This window comes from Rhopilema esculentum, chromosome 8 (assembly GCF_057945365.1).
Source record: "Rhopilema esculentum isolate cy_ngs chromosome 8, ASM5794536v1, whole genome shotgun sequence".
Taxonomy (NCBI): Eukaryota; Metazoa; Cnidaria; class Scyphozoa; order Rhizostomeae; family Rhizostomatidae; genus Rhopilema; species Rhopilema esculentum.
The window spans coordinates 7646228-7669115 of NC_142822.1; the positions used below are offsets into that span (position 1 = coordinate 7646228).

Below are 22888 nucleotides of genomic sequence, written 5' to 3' on the forward strand. Positions count from 1 at the left end.
ATACCATGACAGTCTGCATTGTAATCAAGTTCTCTGTGTCCTAACCGGTAATGGGCTTGTTCACAAGGACATTTCACTGCTGGCTTGATACTGATAGAATTTTCTCCACACCTTCCACAACCTTGATTGCCAGCTTTTGTTTTGAAATAGCCAAGCAAGCATTCTAAAGCATGGAAAAAAGCTCCTATTAGCCTGATGCATTGATTCAGCTTAGAATGGTGGAAAAAAAACATTCTCGATACACAAACAGAAAAAAGTATCAAGCCAAATAAGAGCTAAGACGAGAAAACATTAAATAAATGGAAATGAATTTTGAAAGAATGAATTTGAAAATGGCACAAAACAACGGGAACATGGCATACGTCGGATAATGACCGAACGTAAGCTGAAAATTTACATCTAATCTTGACATGAAAATTACTTCAGTTTGCCTTGCTTTCTTGTTGTGTCACCTTTTCGCTTTTGGCAAGCTTGAGCAAGTTTTGGCAAGTACTTCGCCAGCTCAGGGGCGGATCCAGAGCAAATTTGAAGGAGGGGCAGTTGGTAGTTGGGGCGCTGAAAAATTTTCAAATATTGGTAACGTGAGTACGCTGAATAGAACAATTTCAGATACCTTTTGAGAATAAAGAACATAACTTTGAGGTAATCCCTGCCCCTAGTTGCCCCCCTTAAATCCACCACTGCGCCAGCTCATACCCAATCCAAAGATACTGAATAAGGCAGAGGTAGGGCTAGGGAGCTTGTGTTATTTTATAAAATTGTTTGATCGTCATTAATTGAAAAGGGGGAGCAGTTGAGAAAAGGCGCTTACTTGAGCACTTATGTAAAGACCATGACTCACCATCACATTTCTTCCCAAATTTCTCATACCCTGCTCGGCAAATACATTCTTCGTTAGTGTGAACAGCACCAGTCCAACGGCAAAGCAGTTTGATGCTCGAACCAGGGAGTTTTTGAATAGCATTCTGTATGCACTCTCCAGGTATCTCGATCTCAGCCGTTGTTGAATTAGGGGCAACCGTAAAAGGAAATTTCACCAGCTTGCCATATATTTCTGTTAAACAAGTCATATAACTGACATCAACCCTGTAAATCATACCACAGAAACCAAGGTCTCTCATTGCCAGGTACAATCCTGCTTTGTTTTGCATTTGAACTTGAAACGTTACTGTATATGTCTGCAACTTATAGCCTAAGGTAGTTGTATTCTTGGCAATGCCTATGTAATTATATTTATATTTTGCAGGAGTCGGAACATCAATGTCTAGCTTCTGCGACACCAGTCCATATACATCGAAGAACAGTTTGCAGTTGCTATCCAAAAGAGCGCAGTTTCTCATTGCAAACCCGATTTCAACTTTCACTTGATTTGCAGGATGGGTTTTAATAAATGGTATGATAAGATATCCATCAGTGACCCCATCATTCATCGAGCATGCTTCATAGGCACTCCCAGAATAGCGCCACTAGAAAAGAAAAGGTGGATACATCAATGAAAAACATTCTGGGGGATCATTCACAAAGTACGTAGGCAAATGTTTTGAAATTTTCAGTACCGCCCCCTTTGTGTACTTACTCTTTAATTTGAACCCCCCTTTGCAATTTAACAACACCATAGGCACACCAGTCTGCTGATTACTCTGTACTAATGAATCTATATGACATAAAGTGAGGCAACACTGCAAAAAGGAGCATTTTGTAATAAAAGCAACGATACAAAAGATAATCCGTAAATTTTTAGACTAAATTCCATAATAAACTACCTTAATTGTGGTGATGAAATTGTACCTAGTTTCAAGCCCTCATTGCGCAAATGATCTGCACCACAACCCCATGGGTTTAGCTTTAAACCGGTGATTAAAACTTATCAGCCCCCTCCCCCTTATTCACAAATATACGCTTTTTGACGAACCCCCCTTTCCTGTCCGGCATACGTACTATGTGAATGGCATGTCGCACCTCTGATGTCACAAGATATGGTACACGATAGGGTGCCCGATGCCCTTCTGTTCGACTTTGGAAAGACCTTGAAAACTTGAAATCTAAAACATTTTCAGTTGTCAAGTTCTTTAGCCAAATTCAGTTGTCAAATTCAAGTTCTTTAGCCAAATTCTACAAACCTTGTTTACAGCACCAGATCCACTTGGAATCATTTTCCACGTGGGGAAGGCAGGAAGAGCGACATGCACTGAAAAACAAATTTGTATAATTTTTAGATATACATTTACAAGGACACGTTAAAAAATGAGAAGCGTAGCCACCTTTTTACGCTTGTACATCTTGTTTACAGGATAACTATTGAGGCTGACTCAATTTCCATCTTATTGGTCATGCGCGCGCTGTAATCTACCTCGCATGTTTTTTTAAGGCCTCGTTCCACAAGGCGAATTTCTTCGCGGCAGCTATCTTGGGGGAGGGGGAATGGGGAGTAAGTTGATAGGTTTGAGGTAGAAGGAAGTGTTATTACTTAGGGGTTACTTTATAGGAGGGAAATAATTAAGATGAAATTTAGCATTAACAAAATGAAGGTCTAGTTAGAAATAAAAATCTCTACACCAAACAAAGTTGCACTTAAAATATTTTCCTAGATTTTACTCTTTATCCCCATTAACTAAACCTAAAAAATAGATTTGATTGCCTGATATAACCAGAAGAGGAGCCCGCGATTAGATGCCTGTCAGGCATTAGCCAATGAGATAACAGAAACCTTGCTGTTGCATATCAGCAGTTTTTGGACTGTATTTGATTACATATTGAAAACTGGATTGCTGCTTTGTGGACACCTGACTTACACTAATGGGTTACCTTCATGCTTTTGGCATGGAGTTATTTTATGTATGAAATATGAGTGATATAAAGATTTTGGTGCAAATGATAATTTTATTTTGTCTTGAAAATTTTTCTTTGCCGTGTGGAATTATGGATTTATTTGCCATCATGTTTGTGGAATTATGGGTCATATTTTGAACCAAAATGGCACAACCTTGTCCAAAACTAGGCTTGGATCTAAGGTGGTTGAAATTTATGATTTTTTAACCTTGTTGGAGATAGCAACTTGTACAGCGTTATCAACACTTTACAAATTGAATCATCGCCTCGGAGAGCAAACAGGGAACACCTAATGCTTTGGGAGCATGTAGGAAACTAGAATAGGCTCTTAGCTGCCGATCAAAACGCCACCTTTCTCAAACTATTAAAACCATTCACCAGATACACTACCAATGCCACGCAATCTCATTACATTGAGTACCAAAAAATCCAGTGCTAAAAAATTCCCGCGGATTAATTTTCGGTGGACAAAATTACCGTCATATAAATTGAATTGAATAATAAGCAAGTACGTCATAAACTCTGTCTTATTTAGAGGACGTCTTTTTTATTTCATGTTCATGGGGCGTTTACAGCTCGCAATGCTTTCGAATGCCAATGGTGACGAGGCGATTAGAAATCCTGATAGATTCTGAATTAAATTTGAGGCGTCCAAACTGAAACCGCAGGAAGGTTAGAAAGAAATAATCGAGAGAAATTATCAAAGGCATTCCGTCCTCTCAGTGAGTGGCCAATTGTAACTTGAAAGCCTCGCATAAAAATAGTGTCTTTCGCTGCCATTCTACGACACTAGTTATTGTGGGTGAACACGACAAAAAACGCCTGATCTTTACATCATTGCCAAAACAAAATATAAAGCAACTCGCTCAGGGAGACTACGTTATGGTGGTTCTTCATTCTGATTTGTTACTTGTACATGCATGAAATCCAGTAGAAGAATCAGCACAGGCCATGGAGAACTCAATATTCTTAAACGTAGAGGGCGAAAGAGAAGAAAGTGAAAATGAGCTGAATATCTTTTTTATTGATGGCGAAGGAGAACCCAAAAATTTTAAAACTGATATGTAATGGGTGTATACTCAATCAAATAATATCAAGGAAAGCATGTTATTTTGTTATTTTGAAAGTCCATCGGGGTGAAACGAGATTTTCATAGCGTTGGAAAACTTCATAGGTTTAAAAAAATTTGATGCGACTTACTTTTGGTTGCCCTACTTGAACGAAAATAAATCCCTCCGAAATATTTGATACTTAACGTAATATAAGCGTAACCATTTTGAATTTATGCAAATCAGTCATTTGCCCTTATAAATCAATGGGAAAGTTTCATGTTCAAAACTCGAGCTCCCAACAAACCTTTACATTTCTCTTATTGTGTTCCTGGTAACTGTCAACCGGTTTACCAAACGAGTGCACCTGGACGCCCCCACCCCCCAGAAACAAAAGACCAAATTGAAATATGTCTTATGGTAGCGCTTAAAGGCATTGAGTCATGGTAAATAGGCCTTCTTTATAGGGGGTCATTTGGTTTCGGCGTGATCGCTGCTGTTTCATGTGATATTTGCATCCGTTGTTGACAACTTGCTATTGATGAAAATTGCTTTGTCAATCAGTACAAGGTGAGTTCATGTGACCAGTTCCAGGTCAGCCAATAGCATTGCAGTCATGAAAATCATGACTCAGCGGATTTTGGCACTTAGGGTATACCCAATCCATTTTATAATGACTCATTGCCTTTAAAGAAAAGCTAAGCGACTAAAATTGATTCTTTACCTTACATGGCAAACATTGAAATTTCAGAATCTGGCCTTTCATATACAGCAACGGAGAGTGAAGTAGGTATGGTTGACTACGTTGTAGAAGATCAGGTTGGTAAACTGGTTTGTGCTAGCCAGGGCCGCCGCTAATACCAGTCATTTTGGTGGTTGATTAGAAAAAGTCGATCAAAATTTCTCTAACAATACGCGAGGGGCGATTCACTCGTGCAAATAACGTACTAAATTTTCCCTAAAACAAAAGGATTTCTGAGGATTTTCAAGAAAGGTGTAAGAGATTTTCTTAGAGTGATTTGCCCCTCGGCAATACAGAGCGAAACGTTCGTTGAAATACACAACGAAAGCTAAGCCAAAAGCGACTTGAATTAAAATAACTAAGTGCAGACGCTTACCTTCTCCACAGCTTCCGTATTGAATAAAACACACTTGTCTAAGTAGGAACAAAGCAGTATACAACCAGAGATCCATTTTTTAGCAATACATTGCCACTAGCAATTTGTCTTAGCAATTTGAGCCTATCAGTTGCAGATAATTTGCCTGTTTTCTACCTGAAACTGAAAAACTCCGGCATCATACCTCCCCTTGACGATATTTTGGTACCGTGACAGCAAATGATTGCAGTTGCTTTTGTTTGCTTTGTTATTTGCTTTTGCATTTTCCGTTAATTTTTGTCTTTGTTTCTGATGCAGTGTTGACAGGCATGACAAATCCTTGCAATCAACAAATTTTTTGATATTTTGCATGCTGCAAGCCATAGATATGAATGGGATGAAGAGCAGGCACTTTGATTTTTATGAAGGACGGGAGAGAAACCAAACTATGACTGAATCCTTTTAGCTCTAGCAAGGAAACCTGGAATATTTGTTTCCATTTTTCTTCCCTGCACAATGTCCAGAAAAATTCCTCCTAAAAACACATCTCTGATTTTGAGAGCGTTTGTACGCCCAAAAACATCCAAGATAGTACCACTCAAAACAACTAAATAAGGGTTTTTTGCCTTTTTATTAATTTTCGTTTATGTAACCGCCAAGATCTTGCTTCACATGGCAATTTTATATATGATACCCGTTTATCAAAATGATGTTGTTGTGTCGGTATTCAATTAATCAGGTGCATTCAATTATAATAAGGGAAAATACATTTCCTGTACCTTAAAAGACAGCAATTTAAAAGTCTATTCAGCAAGACCTCTGTTCCGAAATTGTGTTTGGCGTTCAGACCGCTAGATAAAGACCCACTCATTTATCGACGAATTCTTATTTTCAAGAAGTAAAGCAGGTAACCTTCAGCCACGAGTCAATAGGCAGATTGTAAAAATTTGAAAACTTTCATCACTAGGAGACGATTGAGGTTTTAAGTAATTTCTAGAATTATCCAATATATACTCTTTTATTTTTGTCTTCGCAGAGCAGTAAGAATGATACGCTGATCTAGACAGAAGGCCAAAAAAGAAAACTGAAGATTATTGAGCAATTCAAGAAGGCACTCACGAGCAATCGTCAAGTGTGTTAAACAGAGGTAGCAAACGCGACAAAAGAGTGTATGGCTTGTTGGGCAAAGCAAGGAGATATTCTAAACGAAATTCACAAATATCTACCTGTTACTTGCAAGCTTGTGTTCACCTTTAATTAATTACATATGCTAACAAAAGCGGTAACAAAACTTTTCTATCTTCACAAGCAAAGTTAACTATGCTTTATATTAAAATACAAGGTTAACCGTTCAAAGACCACTCAATTTAAACCAATTCTGGAGTGTCTTAGTCTTCAGTCCAATTCAAGTGGACTCGAGTCTGTATATCATATTGAAATAAGCAGTGGGTATTTCTACAACGATTGATCGTGCAACCTGAATAATATGAAAACGCACTCGATTCGAAGAGCGACACAGCATAGTTATTATGCTTGTCGGCACGACTATGCAAAACATCCACCATGTACACCAACCACTGTGACCAAAACATATTCAAGCAAAGAAGCCGAAATACACCTTGACTGAACTTTTTTGGAATCCCTGTAGACTGTGGTTTACCTATGGCCTCCAGCTCTTTCAGCCTGCTAACTACAAATAATATGAAAGGACGAAACTTATCATAAAAATCTATTAACAAATATGTGAAAAAATGGTACACAGTTTCTCTAGCGATATACTCAATAATAAAAAGTTCTGATACCAGTAGCTGATTGCTACACAGATAGGGATTTGTTCAGAATGACTGCAAGCAGGGTTACATCTCGTTCTTTGCAAATGAAACCCGGAGGTGGTTGGTATCTGAGAGTTTGAAGTTGTGGAATTTCTGCAAAGCAATTGGAACGTTTGAGTCAAACAGGAACGAAACAATGTAAACAACAATGTAAGATCTATTGGCACTTGCAGTTCAGAGAGTGAAAAAAAATTCCAAAATGAACCTATTGTGCGTGTTTTAGGTAGTAACAAAAGCTAATTTCAATAAATTAGGAATATTAAGAGTCCAATCAGAGGCAATTTTTTACAATGCTAATTTCCCCTTTACTAAACCCTGGACTGTAGAATACACTCTCTTATCTCTTCGACATTATCACAGATAGCACGGTGTGACAATATCTAATTCCATTCATTATAATTGTAAACATTCCACAATTTATCCCCACATTGTAACAAAAAAAAAAGAGGTTTGTAATGGGATAAACGATGTTCCTACCATCAAAGCTTGACACGCTTCTTCGACCGATGACATTTGCATAAGTGCCATTTTTTTGTCCTTCCTGAAATCAAATAACTCTGAAATGTATATAGTATCGGGAATGGTGCTTGAAGACTTTCAGCACAGTTTCGCATAACACTAAAGCTAGAGCGGGGGTGAAAACATTGGTCCTTAGGGTCATCAGCGGTTCAAAACAATTCTGCAGTAGATAACAGCGCATACTAACATCTAATAGCACAAATGTAAGGTTTAGGAAAACAAAGAACTTGCTAGTCTATTGCAACTTCTACAGTGAAAACAAAGTAGCCATTACATGCTTGTAAACCCAGCTAACTATCAAAAAACCAGCACCTTTTCTGAAGATGCTAGCGAAAAGGCTTTTTCAAATTATCGAGTCCTGGTGCTTTCAATTTCAGTCCTGGTACATTCAATTTTTTACCCACAATTTATGGCGATCGCAGACATTTGACATCAAGTTTTCAGTAGTCAGAGATACAAACGCTTAGATTAATGCGATGTAGCCACTAGAGGGGAGATGGGGCTCCTGTCTCTGCAATAAATGCGCGGACTCTTTTCTTAGTAAATCATTTCTTAGCACCAGCCTGAATGTTTCCTATATTATAATTCTTCTTGTATTTTCAAATACGAGAATATGATGTACAATTATATGATAAACAGAAAAGACCTTGCTGGAACTGCATGCATAATTTGGAAGTTAAATTATTAGTTATCCACGGGACAAAAGGAGTGTCTTTGACATTTAAAACTCTAATGACACACTTGTAAGTCACTAAAGCAGTTATCTGTCAATATTTTCTCTTGCACTTCATAATGGTCTGTAGAAAGACAAAGTATCAATCAACAGATTTGTCAAAGTGCTCTTAGATGTTGCTATTTGCTATTCGTTTATACCCAGCATCCGAAGGTAGGTTTTTAGGACATTGAGAATCTTATGCTAATCGAGCAGTGTCCTGGTCCTTCCTCTCGATGTGACCACACCTCGTGATTCCTACGCTTGGAATAACAGAGAGCTGGCAACTCTCCTCACTCTGGGTGTAAGTTTGGTTATGTCAGGGACTCGAACCACGGGCCCTTCTTGGATCTGTAGTCAGCGCCCCTAACCACTGAGCCATCCTCGCACTCCCTCAAGCTCTTAGGTGTCAATCAAATCACTGGAGACGCGATCAGAAAACTTACGGGAAAAATCTGAAATTCGCCACCGCCCCGTAGCTGCCAAACAAATCCTCCAACTCTTCTCCGGTTGTCTCTTCCCTTTAAAATAAAAAAAACACCAATCTCTATCAACCTGTTGCTCCTTAAGAACGGCCCTAAATGTGGATGCCTGTGAACAAATGTGAGACAGCCAAAGGATCTTGCGACAAAAAGGGAAACATTGAAAGCATGCTCGCTGGATCAAAAGGGCAGTGCAAAAAGGACGCCAAAATAACAGTTTATAGTCTTCATAACAAAGTTAAAGAACTACAAAAGCATACGTAAGAATATCCATTAGCTTTGGGCTTCCTAGTAGAATGCTAACAGCTATCACGATTCGTCCAAATCAGAACACGTTAGTGCATGAGCTCCTGTTGACTGACAGGTCCAATGAAATTCTCTCTTTAACGTCTAATTACATACAGTAGAATCTTTCACGATTCCTTACACAATCTTCACTCTGTGTGTCAAGACAACAGCACATTTAGACAATGCGATTCCACTGCCGATTTTAATTTTAAATGTAAAGTAGCTTTAAATTAGCACGGTGAAAATCGTAACCATCAAATGTTGAAATTTGAAAAAATTACTCACGGTATGTTTGACAAATGGAGCGTTTTAATTGGTGGGAAGATATTCTGGAAATTTTTTGATCCTGGTTTCTAGAGAAACGAAAGCATAAATTTGCGAATTAAAGAAACAACCTCAAACTTCAATTATTACAAAGCAGTGTACATATCTAATGCTAGGTGATTATAAGCACTGCACTGACAGTGAAGAAAGTATAAGTGCATATCAATTTAAACCAATCGTGAGAGTGAAGTTAAAAAATATAACATTATGGTATTATGCCAAAATGTTTGTTGTCCCATTGATATCACATAAAAATACGTCTTGGTACAAAGATAGTAACTTCATCTTCATATACACGCTCTTATCAACGTACATAAAACAGTGACAAAGTGCAAAGACAACTGATTACTTAGTAGGCCAAAGTCGTAGCTGGCTAATCCCTTACCTTGAATCTGTGAAGTGGAGAATCAGAAAAATCTTTCGTTAGTTCTCGGTCCTACAAAAAATTATATGAAAGTATGAAAGGTCTGTTGTTAGTCGTTGTCACTTTAGAAACTTGCCAAAAATAATAAAATTCATTTCACATTAAATTCTGTTGGGTCTGGGAACAATTTAATTACAAGGTTATTGCCAAAATTACGCAATGAAAAATGGGGTATATATTATGCTTAATGCCATATTACGGGATTCTCTCTTTAAAAAACATGCCTATCATATGCCTTCATAAAACAGTGCAAAGGAGAGGCGTCCCCAGCAGACCTGGCAATTTGAGAAGAGTCATAGCTCTTGTTCCACACCCAGCTCCCTATAACGCTGGAGGAGAGCTACAGATTGCTCTCCTAAATTGTTCTAAAAATCGAATTTGCTCTCCTTGAAATCAATTTTCGTTTTTTTTTCCTATTCCTATAGCTCACCTGAATACTACTAGGAGAGCTGTTTACTGCCCCCCCCCCCCGGTAATAGTCTTACGACTAGGCCTAGCCCCAAGGTGCCTTAACATCATCCCAGCCTTCCAAAATCGTGACCTTTGTAAGTTAGTTTAACTCTTACCACGTCTTCATCTCTTGGCATATTGACAGTTGTATGTTTTGATTTTGAAACCCGTATCTCCTTACCAAATATGCGAATGCCATTCAGATTTTGTTGTGCTGTAAAAGAACAAAGTTTTAAACTAACTTGTTCATTTTAGATAAGAAGCAATAAGTTGCTATAAATAACGCGCTGGATGTTTGTCGAAACGTAAAATTATCCTGCAATTACGAGTTTATAGAAAGAACCATGAAGGAGAAATGCATGTTAGTACACCGAAGGAGATGCTTTTAAGCCACAAATGCTTTACAAAAATTAAGCTAGCCCTGTGGCCGAAATCAAGACGACAAAACACTAGCGAAGAAAAGAGAAAGTGACTGTAATAGAAATCACAGGGAAACGAGCATGCCTTGCATAGCAAAAAGTTACGGAAAAGCGTCTATATATACATATATACATACATATATGCGTTCCCCTCGACCCACCTCACAGTGTACTCATTCTAAATCACAGCGTACACAAAAATGAAGACAATGACAATGGAAGCAAGACAATGACAACGGAAGCAAGACAATGACAACGGAAGCAAGACAATGACAATGGAAGCAAGACAATGACAATGGAAGCAAGACAATGACAACGGAAGCAAGACAATGACAATGGAAGCAAGACAATGACAATGGAAGCAAGACAATGACAATGGAAGCAAAGAATGATATCTGAATTCTTTTCTAACCTGTTTGGGCTTGCATGCCATCTGCGAATTGGATGAGTGCACTGTCCTTTTTGTTGAACAAAATTTTCACGCGGTGCACATCACCATAATGCCCTGGTATAGAAAAGAATTATTACAAATAAAGCCACGCTAAGTTTTGCTCTAAAAACAACTCAAATTCATCATTGCCGCTTTGAAAAGCCAAGAAATGAAACGGCAACTGAAAAAGTTAAGAGATTTCTGAAATGTAGGGGAGAAAGACGAGGTTCTTGAGGTGCATCTAGCATGAATCTAGCTGCGCTGTGTTAGCAAAATCAAGCGATTGTATTTTCAGCAGGTGGTTTAAGCTCGGTTGTATGATGGCTAAAGGACATTTGGAATGAATAAATGGTAGAATTTTCAGTTTTTGAAATGCAAAGTATTTTCAGCAAAGAGAAACTAGAGAAAAGAACCACATTTGCAAGAACTCTCAACCTGGTTATTGATGTCTAAATCAATCTGAAAAAGATCTGCACAGCAAATTGTGGTTTGGGCCAATCTGGTTTTAGGCGTATACAAAAGGTTGAAGTTTAAACAGAAAATGGTGAAAAATAAGACTGCATTAAGGGAGGCTTTAAATAGACTTGAAATGATAAACTTTCAAGGAATAGTTCCATATCTTTGAGATGAATTAAAAGCAGACCAACTTCAGTACAGACCTACATTGATAAAAAAAGTAAGAAATTTCCTGTCAGAAAAAATGCATAAGAAAGATTAGAGGTAAATTGTTGGATTTAGTGAAAGTCTTTCATCATAGCAAGCGAAATGACTGTTTTCTAGGTGTATTTTTTTAAATGAGCAGTATAAATTTAGGACAAAGACAAGTTTGAGCTGGAACAAAACCTGAAATGACCGCCTGAAATTGGCACTGCCAAAAACTGGGAATAATGTACTTCAGAGCTCCTTCCAAGCATTTAGAGAGAAAAGTTTAAAGTTTGTTTTTATCATTTAAGAAACAAAAGCTGTTTAAAGAGCAAAAAGGCTGCAAGAGAAGAAACGACATTGGCGATTAAAGTCAAGGCAAGATGAAAAAAGAACATACCAAAAAGAATGAATAAATCATCACAGGAGACTTGCTAGCGAGTTCAAGGGAGAAAGAAAAAGTAATCATTAATCAAGAATAGATAGAGGAACTATTTCTTAGAGATTTGAAAGAAAAGCAAATTAATGTACACAAATGGACAAATGGTTAGTCGATTTTCACAGCTAGTACAATTCAGAGATCTATATGCTGCATCACTATTCATGCTTTCTTTAAATTATAAATTAAATCAGAAATTATTTCAAAATCACATTGGAGAACTGATTTATCAAAGATGCACTGCAGATTTGACTCATCGTTTAACGCGATTGAAGCTTTCAAAAGATATCAAACATCGACGAAAGAACCAAAATAAGAGAAATAGAAAACGCAAGCGAGGATTTTTTTACAGATTATTTGCACGTGTTATGTTTAGGAATCAACAATACTTATTAGGAAACTTTCTTGACACTTAGAGACGAATGCCAGCCTTTCTAGATGGTTTAGCTGTAACTGGTAAATCTTGATGTAACTAAACACTTGCTGCTGACCAAAAAAATTGACAAACGAACGGGTCATTTACATTCAACTGATAGATGGACAAAACCATCATAATATACTTTTTGCTGCTTCAAAAAAGGTGTTTGGAATTTTTCTGAATGAGAGTAAATATACGCAGGAGAGGAAAAGGGTGCAATTTTTTTTTACAATATTGACAAAAAGATAAGCCAAAAAAAATTAGAGAGAAAAACAGAAAACTTGAACACCTTTCTTTATTTCGTATCTACATTCCAAGCGTAAAAAAAAATTCTTTTAATCGGCTGGGAATGGAGTGTTAGGACAAATTGCTAAGGTGCATTTATTAGGCACCTAAGATCAAGTGTTGGAAAACTGTAACTACTGGAGAACCTTTATCGAGGCACGTCACAGCACTGGAGCACAGGATAATTTTGACAATTGTCGCTCAAGAGCTGGTAGTGCTGCAAGTGGTGGGACAAAAGGAAAATTGCTCACCTCTTCGTCCAAATTGCTCACAAACACAACACTTCCGCCTTGTCTCATATAATTGCCTTGTGCCATGTGCTGATTCGAACCAAGTGCAAGACCATGTAGATTTGCAACTATTAGGATAGACAATCAATGCTTTGTGATACAGTTCTAATTTCTACTTCCACTGCATTGTGTGCTAAAGTCGGGCTAAGGATAAAAATTTATGTTTGCAAACATCCTTCAGCCCAATCTGGGCAACACCAGGACAAAATTCAATTAAAGTGATTCAAACAAATAGAGATTCGTACAAATATTTGGTCCGCCTTGTCTCATATAATTGCCTTGTGCCATGTGCTGATTCGAACCAAGTGGAAGACCATGTAGATTTGCAACTATTAGGATAAACAATCAATGCTTTGTGATACAGTTCTAATTTCTACTTCCACTGCATTGTGTGCTAAAGTCGACTAACGAAGGATAAAAATTTATGTTTGCAAACATCCTTCAGCCCTATCTGGGCAACACCAGGACAAAATTCAATTAAAGTGATTCAAACAAATAATGGTTCGTACAAATAATTGGTTCTGGTAAGATTCGTACAAATGATATGTTTTTTAATGACTGTAATACAGAGTAAAAGACCACAACAAGAGACATGAAGCCTTGCAAAACTATTGATTCAAGAAACATTGCATGTTAATCACCAGGAATTATACAATTAATATACGGGAATGATTCACTATCAAACAAAACTTACTTCCTTGCTGCAAAACAGTGCCAGATCCAAGAAGAGCCGGAATACCAGTGACAGCAGTTGCACCAAATGGCAATGGCACCAAACCAGCTGCACCTGTAATAAAAGTTTTCCTTCATTTACCAAACATTTGAGCTCCTCTTAAAAAGACCAAGTGCCCTAGCCCCAAAAATGTTCCCTTATATATGACCGTGTTTCAATGAAACAGATTTTTTAGCAACAAAGAAAGGGACTTCAACAGAAATTATGCTTTGCATGTTAGAGAATTTAGAAACAGCACAACGACCATACAAACAAATAGTTTCTGACACTGCTTTGGAAACTCACACTACTTACCAAGGGAAAGGCCAACTGCAGGATCAACTCCACGACCATTTTCAACAGACGGCAAATCTTGCCTGGTGTAGTCTCTAGTCAAGGCAGAATGGAATGACAAATTAGAGCCTTTGGTGGATAATATTACATTTGATTTGATTGTAAACATACAAACAGCTGGATTGTAAGAAAAAGAAAGAAGTTGTGTAAGGAAAGGAGAAAGAGCAAAGGTAAGGGTTGGAAAACAGATGATTTTTGGAAAAAAGATAAGTAGTGGTAAGATCAAACACAAAGAAACACATTTGCATTTGATGGCCTTTCTAAATTGTTCATGCTCAGAATTACAACTTTAACGACTTTGAAAAAATTTCACTCAAACAAGAACACTAACAATTTATGACACAAACAAACCATATATTTCACTTTACTGGCAATCAAATATAGAATGAGCAAATTTTTACTCTGTTTAACTTAAAACTTTACACAGCAACCAGAAAATAACTTCTTCAATAAATTATTTATCGAAAGTAACCCCATACTGGAGTTTCATTTTCACTGCCAACGACAAGTGAGTGTTGGAACAGGGAAATTCCCATGGCATATTCAAGATTATCTATCCCTCTTCATTTAGTGGGCCACATTTACTCCCGATATTCTTATAAAGTAGAATCTGCCTAGTAAATCAGTGTGTAACTAGTTACACTGAATTTGCAAAAGTGTGGCCAAACAACAAAACCATAGTCACCAAAAACAACTTATATGTTACCAATAACCATAACTTGATGTACAAAAAAAATAAAATAAAAATTTGCTAGTCCAATGAGGGTAATTTGCTATCTTAACCCCTTTCAATTTAGGTGAATGCCAACATAAATGCACAGCTTGCTATTTAAACCTTCATACTTCACGATCAATCAGTTAGCTAGCTATTCAAAATTTGAATTTTATTATAAATTTCAACATTTTCCTGACCCACAGCCATTTTATGTCAGCACTCTGGTGATCCATGCATATTTTTCTTTTTAAATCCTAAAGCATCTACCTAGACAGATTCTACTTTTGATCTGATGTGTTTACAGGTAAGTGGAGTATTGCCAGACTTTAACACAGCTAAAAGCTTCAAACAACCAATGGGGAACTTAAAGCTAGTAAAACTGACTAACAAAGGCATGCTGGAACAGGTTTCATAGTCTGTCTATGAAGATTGAAATGTTGTTAAAACACGATACATGTATACATCATCAAAAGTGTTTATTTACAAACACACAAGTACCTGCTTTTCTCATTGTTATATTTCACATTCAGGTTAGTAAGTTTTGAAAATTTTATTCTCAGTGTATTGCACCCAGTGTAAATATTCTGCCCATCAAGATTCTGTAAAGAAGATAAAATCAATGTAGAGTGACCGCAGTATAAGATAAAACTTAAAGGTTTCAAAATTACACCTTTCCATGATGACACCTTTTCTTTCTATCTCTCTCTGTCAAATCCAATTGTCCTTTAACGTTTTTCTTTCTATTTACATTTTCTATCTAAACATGATGAGACACTACGCTTGAAATGTTGTTATTTTAAATATCTACGCTTATTTTCCTTGTACAATTTAAAGTTGTTCTAAAGCTAAATTACCACGAAAAAAGAGCAAAATTCTTGGCAAGGAATAAATAAAATACAACAAAATGTTTCAACAATGTTTATATATGTTCAGGCCTGGCCGTTTGTATTTTCATAGGTGAGCTGTGAATTGCTCCCCTCATTTGCTGAGGCGAGCTAAATCAGTAACACATAGAATGTACTTTAAAGACAATCGACAGATGACTTAATAAGCCCCTTTAGTATCTGTTGGTTGCCTTAATGTAATAGCCTCAGTCAGGAGTGTGCTGTTTTACTTCTTTCAATTTGCATTTGCTTTAACCGTGACTTAGGCACCCCCTTTACTTGAAGTATTTGAAAGAACAGACTCTCTCCGTTTTATGTAAAGCTGGCACAACACAAAAACAACAATTCTCTTGCAAAACAATCTTGTTGTTGCACAGTATTTGAAAATGGCTTTAAAAAACAAATTTTGAAACAAACTTAATTATACGTCTAGCACTCTTCAGAGAATAAAACGTCAGAACATAGAAGGAAAACTCTACGCTAAAATACCCAGTTTTGGATCGAAATAGGCCATCAGAAAACGCGAGGACATGACTGTTGAGGTTTTCCAATAAGTGCCCCTTTCCTATTGAAAATGTTACCAACGGAGTCCTAAGGTGAAAACGAACTCACTTATGTCTACACAAAAGCAGTCGGCCATGTTTATATAGTAGATAGATTCACAAACTGCTACATAGATGGAACGATGATCAGGCTTTGCCAATAATGCGAAACATGTCGCCGTTATAGTTTTTCACCCAATCTGGGTTTTTTCAGTAAAAGCTGCTGGATAGTGGAATTCCATGTTTTGGTTGTTGTTTTTGATCTGCAAGACAGAGTACCTTGTTCTCTTTGAGGGATAGTTTTGTTTCTATTGCTGGAAGGGACCTGCTGTCTTATTATATCCCCAATCTACAATTCCTACCCATTTCTTCGACTTTCCTTCCAAAAATATTCCTGTTTTCTTAGGATCGAAAGGTTCTAATCGCTACAAACGACGTTTGACTATTTCGGTTAACGCTACAAACGACCTTTCGGTTAACTATCCTTTTCCAAATAGATCGAAGTTTATGCATATCATAACAAAAACCGCCCAACAAGCAAAAAGTTAATTGCAAAAAATGCAGTGACGGGAGAAATCGCTGTTACAAAAATAAGCCAATTAACCCGGTTTCAGGGTTCTCTGAATAGGAAAAGGGCAAATGAATGGAAATTTTAGGGGAGCGATTCTCCCTTCATGTTCTGTTTAGGAGAGCAATTCATAGCTCGCCTCAGGTTGCGAGGGGAGCGTGGAGGCGAGCGCGAGCTATCGCTCGCCTCAAACGGCCAGGCCTGTATGTTCATAGAAATAAACAAGCTTCTCTATCTCTTCCGCTCTCTTTTATATAATTAGAACATTCTAATGTTGGCTTATCATTGCTAAATGCCCACCTTTTTCCCCTGCTCTGCAGAATGGCCTGACTGGTATTGAACCAAAGCTTGGTATTGGCCTAAAAGAAAAAAAACCTTAATTAAAAATCAAGGATAATTTAAATTTTTTCAAACAATAAGTGGGGAATATCTAAATGTAAACATGATTAAAATGGCAAAAAAAGACAGGCAAATCTGAAACTCACCACTTCTTGTAAATGTGACAATTTTCAAAATAGTTCCATATTTGGAGAATATCTGTAGACAGAGTAGAAAATCATTTTAGATACTGAAAATTCAATGATAACAGATTTGGTAAAATTTCACAGATAGTATGGAGTCAAGATGCAGAACAAGGCAAATTTTTCAAGTTTTGTTTTGAGAATCACAGATTTATAAGAGTAAAACAAATAAAAAGTTCTTAAAAATATATTCATAAATAATATTTTGATTTTGCTCTCTCAGTTTAAACCTTTGACACAAAAGCAAAATTAATGATAAAAATCTATTTGCATATTTTTAAAATGAAGCAAAGGAAATCATGATAATACGCTTGAAAATGTGCATGACTCACTTGATGCAAAATATCAACTGTGACTGGGTAGATCAAATGTTCAATTGTTACATGAAGCACTGTATTTGAGGATGACTCTGAGTTTTCAGATGCAGCAGCAGTCAATGCCTGGGATGGATTCGAAACAACAAGCTCCTTGTGCTTTGAGAATTGAATGTAAACTGGTTGTGACCTGAAATATAAAGAAACTCTCTTTACAATGCGAAATAAATACAACAAATATATATACACTTAGTGAGCAAAGGTATTGCACAGTTTTGAGAATTTAGTTAATGGCCACCACGTTGTCAACAACAGAGCGATCAAAATTCAAACCACTTTGCTCATTAATGCTCTTTGCATATATAGATGTAATGAAAATTACTGTATTACCAGTGTGACAATAAGTGCTTGATGCAATATGGGCAGATCTGTACACACGGTTGCCTGATGATAACACTAAGCATGACGATAACAATCTGAGTTGCAACTTAAAACACCAAAACCCATTATATAATTCACATATGCATGTGTAAAAATTACATTTTCCTCTTTAAATAGGCATTTCCTTGAATATGGAGGAACTTTCTATGGGTGCATAGAAAATAATAAATTATGTTAAATCTTTTGATTCTGAAATTTGATTCTTTATCAGGATTTGATTCCTTATCAATGCTGCACCATCAAGCTGTAAATCATATCAAACTGTAAACTCTTTCAGGACTCACCCAATTGTTGGTGTGACAAACGTATAGTAGTTAACAGTTTTCTCTGCAGAGCTCTCATCCTCCAGCTCTAAGAGTGCTTGCTGGTTATTTTTCATGTACAGAATGTTGGTGACTCTACCAAAAGGAGTACCAAGAGCAATGATCTGTCAAAATGAAATCAAGAATACAAATAAATGTTTCTAGACAATTGAATAAGGCTTTAAAGAGACTCTGTAGGCCACAGCTAACTGTGTGGGTGTGATTTTGATTTCTAAATGTGTGAATTATATGGCTGTTTATTCAATATGGCACAGTTTACCTTATCCAGGAACTTTTGTTGCCTGCTTTGTACCATTCTATTTTGTTCTTGTGCTTTCAGTTTTAGTATTGTGATAGTAATCAGTTTCACTTTTATTCTATAAGCATCAATAGATTAATTCTACACTCTTGAAAAAACAGAGCTACATGATTATAAGATAAGCTTTTTCAATTACCTCAGATTCTGAAACATCTCTTGGAATATTTCGAATGTGTAAAACCCTTGAAACTGGGTTTTCTTCTACCTTCATCTAAAACGAGAAATTCAGCACATAAAGATATATCATATATAATTCATGTTAAAAAAACATTAGACATCAAGCAGTGCTTTGATATTTCAAAACTAAATCGATATTAGGTAAATTATACATTATATATATATATAATTACTTATTGAGTACATATCTTTTAAACATGAATTGCAAATGTTGTTAAATATACATATATTTACAATATATTTTTTCCTCTAGCTGGTTTAACATTAAAGCATGACTCAGCAGAGATGCATCTCATTACCTTTTTTTGTCCCGCATCCATACTGCCTTCAGCACTTCTCTATGAAATAGATTGAAACATGAAAAAATTACCCTCATTTTTAGAACGTATGATTTTTATACAGACATATTTGGATTCATTGAAGTGCTGGCCTTGCAAGGAGAGGTGCTCAAGCCCAATCAAGTGCCTCCACATGCACATAGAAAGTTCTGAGCTTGATTGATCTCTAAAAATTGAATGCTAAAAACCAAATTTGGCATGATTATCACCTACATATTTAGAACCAAAGTTCTCTCTTTAGAAAATGGATGCTCATCACTACATAAGCTATCATCACAATACATGAGGTTTCTGATATTTTTATTGTTAAAAAAAATATTACTGCACTATAATGTACTATATGTTAACAACAACCAAGCCTTTGTTGTTCAAAGCGTGCGAACGGACAGGCACACAAAGACCAATTGTAAGTTTTTTTCCAGGAGCTTTTTAAAATTTGCTTATTCATACAATAGGACATATGTTGTCTCACGAAAGTGGGGTGCTTGAAATAATCATTTGACAGAGTTGCCTAAGACCCCACTAGCACGAGAATGTATCAGAACTGGATCAGATCCAAAAATGTACAGACAGGCCTTGCGTTTACACGGGAACTGGTGGATCTGTATACTTTTGGATCTGCTCTTCAAACGCTTTCAGAGGTGATCTCATATGGATCCCATGTAAACAGGTGGATCTGGTCCAGATAAGATCCGTCTACGTTATTTGTCGCAAGTCAGACAGAATATTTTCCAATTCAAGGTAGTTTAAATATGTAATCTGTGGCTTTCTGGCGCCAGAAAACTGAACATCAAGTTGATAGACTACTGTGTTGAAGAATTATTATGAAACTTTGACAATATGTTGTCTGTATTTTCTCAATCCTGTCCAGCTGTAAGCTTCTAAGTTTTCTAGTCCAATACTAATTTTAAAAGTAGCGCAGTTTCTTCTTCAGTCTACGAAAATTTTACTCCTTTTAGCATTACCTCCCTCCGTGTTCAGGTTGAACTGTGTTTTTATCACACACAAAGTTCTGAAAACATCATATGCGCACCGATTTTGGAAAAGCGCATGCACGGTAACCAATTGAATTCATCTGGATCTGTTCTCATGTTAACACAAATCGTTCTGGATTGGAACCCGTGTAAACACATTGCCGTTTCAGGGATCAGATTCAAAAGTATCCAGATACTTTGGATCTGATCTGGTCCAGGTCTCATGTAAACGGGGTCTAAATTGTTTTTCTTTCAATAGGCTAAATGGTTTGCATTGTTTAAATACCAATTGTAAAAAGCAGCGCTAAAATTTCTGCTTTCCCCTTTTTGTCTTTGATCACATTTTTTCTTTTCACCTTCCTTCTTTTCCTTTTCGCTTATTTCATTTAGTGTTTCATTTAAATAGCAACCAGCCAATGTAACAAAATCCAGCTGCAAATCATAGAAAAGACCACACTCAACTTTAATGAACTCCTCCAAAGTTATTCTTTTGAAGATGGGATATAAATTATTCTTTTGGATGATGAGGTTGTTACTGCAAATTTACAAAAACAAAGTGCAATCCAAAGTCAGTGCAAACTGAAAATTTGTGTGATTTTTATTTGTTGTAAATATGTCCAATACTGAAGAAAGCACCTGGCAAAAACATTCTCAAAGAATGTCTTGCATTGATATCTATATATAGATGGATAATTGATAATAAATAAGAACTACTATTGAACTTCAAAATCCAATGAATTCTTTGATGAGCCTTTGATGTAGTATGTAGAATTTTAAAATACATTAAATCTAATGAATATTTTTCAATGAATTTAATAGAATATATTTTCAAATTCCTTTTTACATCATTTTTTCATCGCTGTATTGCTTTGTTCCTGACTTTTTTGTATTATTACTCATTGAAAGATTCACAGAATCTGGCAGACAGCCTATCCTGTGTTTCTTCCTTTTTACTCATCTAACCATTAAGCTATATATATATATAGTTGTGTTAGTATTATGGAGAACTGAGACAGCTGACTTTACCATCCACATAGGGCTGGTAATGCAGTTTTCAGAATGGCAAAAGATGAAAACAAATATTATATAACTTTCATTTAAATCTATCACCTCTAAAGAAGGAATAAAAATTCATCCCGACTGAGGAAAAAGAATCTAAAGATTTCTATTATTATCATCATTATTATGCAATGTGGTTTTTTATGAATTTGTTTGGCTTCAAAGAAACTTTGGCACAATTACTAAGAAACAGAAAGAATCCACTTCTATGATTGCAAATACAAAATTGAAAATGTTTATTTACATCTTGTTTTATTTTCTTCTTTAACACTTACTTTTTGCCTAAAACACAAACTTAATGTAAAATAATTCACTGACTATTGGTTTCAAAACATTTCTCTACATTATGTACAGTTCAATATTTTGGTTCTAAATTATGGAACACTCTTCCAGTTTTAATTTGTGTTGCTGGTTCTGACACAATGTTTTGCATTAAATTAAAACTCTATTTTATTGAACCTTATGTGTTGTAATTGGGTATTGGTTAACTTAGTTTATGTTCTTTTTTTATATATAAAGTTTCTAGTTTCTCTGCTTTTATGTGAGGGGGGGGGGGCTCTCTCTCAATTAGTTTATCTATATAGAGAGCTCCTCCTTAATCAAACTATCTTATATACAATCATGTAATGTCTGTTTCTTTATTTAGTTTGTAATTTTGTAAGCATCATTGTATTAAATTTTAGCGTCGTATTTTATTTTATAATTATATATATGAAACTTGATTATATGAAAGTTTTGAAGCCTTTTGCAAAGCTCATAGGTGCTTAATTTACTTTAATGTTGATTGAAAATTCGAAAAAATCCCAAAACGTATTTAAAGTCATTTTCCTCGAGGAAACGCTCTATCGTTACCGCCGTTTGATAAGTTTGCGGAAACAGCACGGGAAAGGGACAATCGTTTCGCCAAATTTCCACAAGTCAAGAAAGCAACCTAGCCCTCCACACATAAAGAATCTCAATACATAAAATATGACATTTTTAGCTGGGTTAGGTATTCCAAGACCACGTAGAATTTGTAAACCATGACAAAAAGGGCTGGCATGATGGAAGAGGCCAGTTTCTTTTGTAGCCTCCATTTGGACTAAACGAACAGTGTCTGAGCAATGGCGTTACAAAGTCTGAGATGAGATACATCCGTTTTGACAATTTTGCCCCTGGACAGAAAAACATTTTCCTACCAAATAATGTAGAAAACTAAACGACGTCTCTTTCAAAGCAAAGCCATTTTTAAGTACAGCGAACATTCCTTAAATCTGCATAGAGTCATGCTCGCGTTCCACGACTATGTGGCCTAAGACATTACTATTTCAAAATGGCGTTTCATTTACTGCCGCCCAGACAAAGAACCTAGCCATTAGACAGGGCGAGATATAATGATAATATAAGAATTAATTTGTTTAAGTTATTATAAATTAAAAATTAAAGGATATGTAGAAAAGAGCGAATTAAGAAACCGAGAATCGACAAAGAAGGAGAAGGGCAGAGGTCAATGAGAGCGACACAAGTACGACGCCACGTGGTCCAACTAACCTTAACTCCCGTTGAAGCTGAGTTGTCACTCATGTGACCGCCTTCGTTCATGCTTTATTCAATTGCCTAAACGAAAACGAATTTATGAAGCAAACTTCAACTTGTACAAGGAGAAAGAACATTTGAACGAACGTAACGAACAAATTTTACCTGAAATGGCGGCGCCCGACCTAGTGACTATGAGATGAGAAAAGAACCGATTGTGATAA

At 36.3% G+C, this 22888-nt stretch overlaps 2 protein-coding genes and 1 long non-coding RNA gene across 11 annotated transcripts in view; 1 reads left to right on the forward strand and 2 right to left on the reverse strand.

Moving 5' to 3' along the window:
* Nucleotides 1-6000, reverse strand: part of LOC135695106 (ephrin type-A receptor 3) — a 29152-nt gene extending 23152 nt beyond the window's left edge. For 7 of the 8 annotated variants that reach the window (XR_016143932.1, XR_016143931.1, XR_016143930.1 and 4 more), the window contains exons 1-4: nucleotides 4997-6000; nucleotides 2121-2188; nucleotides 842-1466; nucleotides 5-163 (exon numbers count right to left, since the gene is read on the reverse strand). Coding sequence is in view for 2 of the 8 variants with exons in the window: in XM_089109665.1 (XP_088965791.1) it covers nucleotides 5-163; nucleotides 842-1466; nucleotides 2121-2188; nucleotides 4997-5072 (928 nt within the window). In the remaining 6 variants the exon portion in view is untranslated. Of the gene's footprint in view, nucleotides 1-4; nucleotides 164-841; nucleotides 1467-2120; nucleotides 2189-4602 lie in introns of all 8 variants that reach the window. The other variant, XM_089109666.1, reaches the window with a different exon arrangement.
* LOC148959843 (uncharacterized) lies at nucleotides 4312-6515 on the forward strand. Its single transcript, XR_016143933.1, has 2 exons — nucleotides 4312-4668; nucleotides 6012-6515. It is a non-coding gene; the product is annotated as an uncharacterized LOC148959843 (long non-coding RNA).
* Nucleotides 6152-22888, reverse strand: LOC135695108 (polypyrimidine tract-binding protein 1). Of its 2 annotated transcripts, XM_065214072.2 has the most exons (21): nucleotides 22830-22888; nucleotides 22680-22745; nucleotides 19078-19116; nucleotides 18738-18812; nucleotides 18265-18407; nucleotides 17558-17729; nucleotides 17190-17241; nucleotides 17005-17063; nucleotides 15209-15309; nucleotides 13957-14030; nucleotides 13624-13716; nucleotides 13175-13258; nucleotides 12891-12997; nucleotides 11898-11931; nucleotides 10838-10930; nucleotides 10123-10220; nucleotides 9518-9568; nucleotides 9094-9161; nucleotides 8485-8559; nucleotides 7285-7348; nucleotides 6152-6900 (listed from the first exon to the last, which is right to left on the reverse strand). In XM_065214072.2, exons 2-21 carry the CDS (start codon nucleotides 22728-22730, stop codon nucleotides 6832-6834), a joined length of 1602 nt encoding a protein of 533 aa, XP_065070144.1. In that variant the 5' UTR covers nucleotides 22731-22745; nucleotides 22830-22888; the 3' UTR covers nucleotides 6152-6831. The 2 variants fall into 2 exon arrangements, with proteins under 2 accessions (XP_065070144.1, XP_065070145.1); XM_065214073.2 differs by lacking the exon at nucleotides 13175-13258 and having other exon boundaries at nucleotides 22830-22886.

Coding starts and splice junctions, on each gene's coding strand:
- LOC135695108 (XM_065214072.2), bottom strand. CDS start 22,730: ATGAACGAAGGCGGTCACATGAGTGACAACTCAGCTTCAACGGGAGTT. Junction 18,408..18,737: donor GAGATGTTTCAGAATCTGAG/GTAATTGAAAAA, acceptor TCATTTTGACAG/ATCATTGCTCTTGGTACTCC. Junction 7,349..8,484: donor GCGAATTTCAGATTTTTCCC/GTAAGTTTTCTG, acceptor ATTTGATTTCAG/GAAGGACAAAAAAATGGCAC.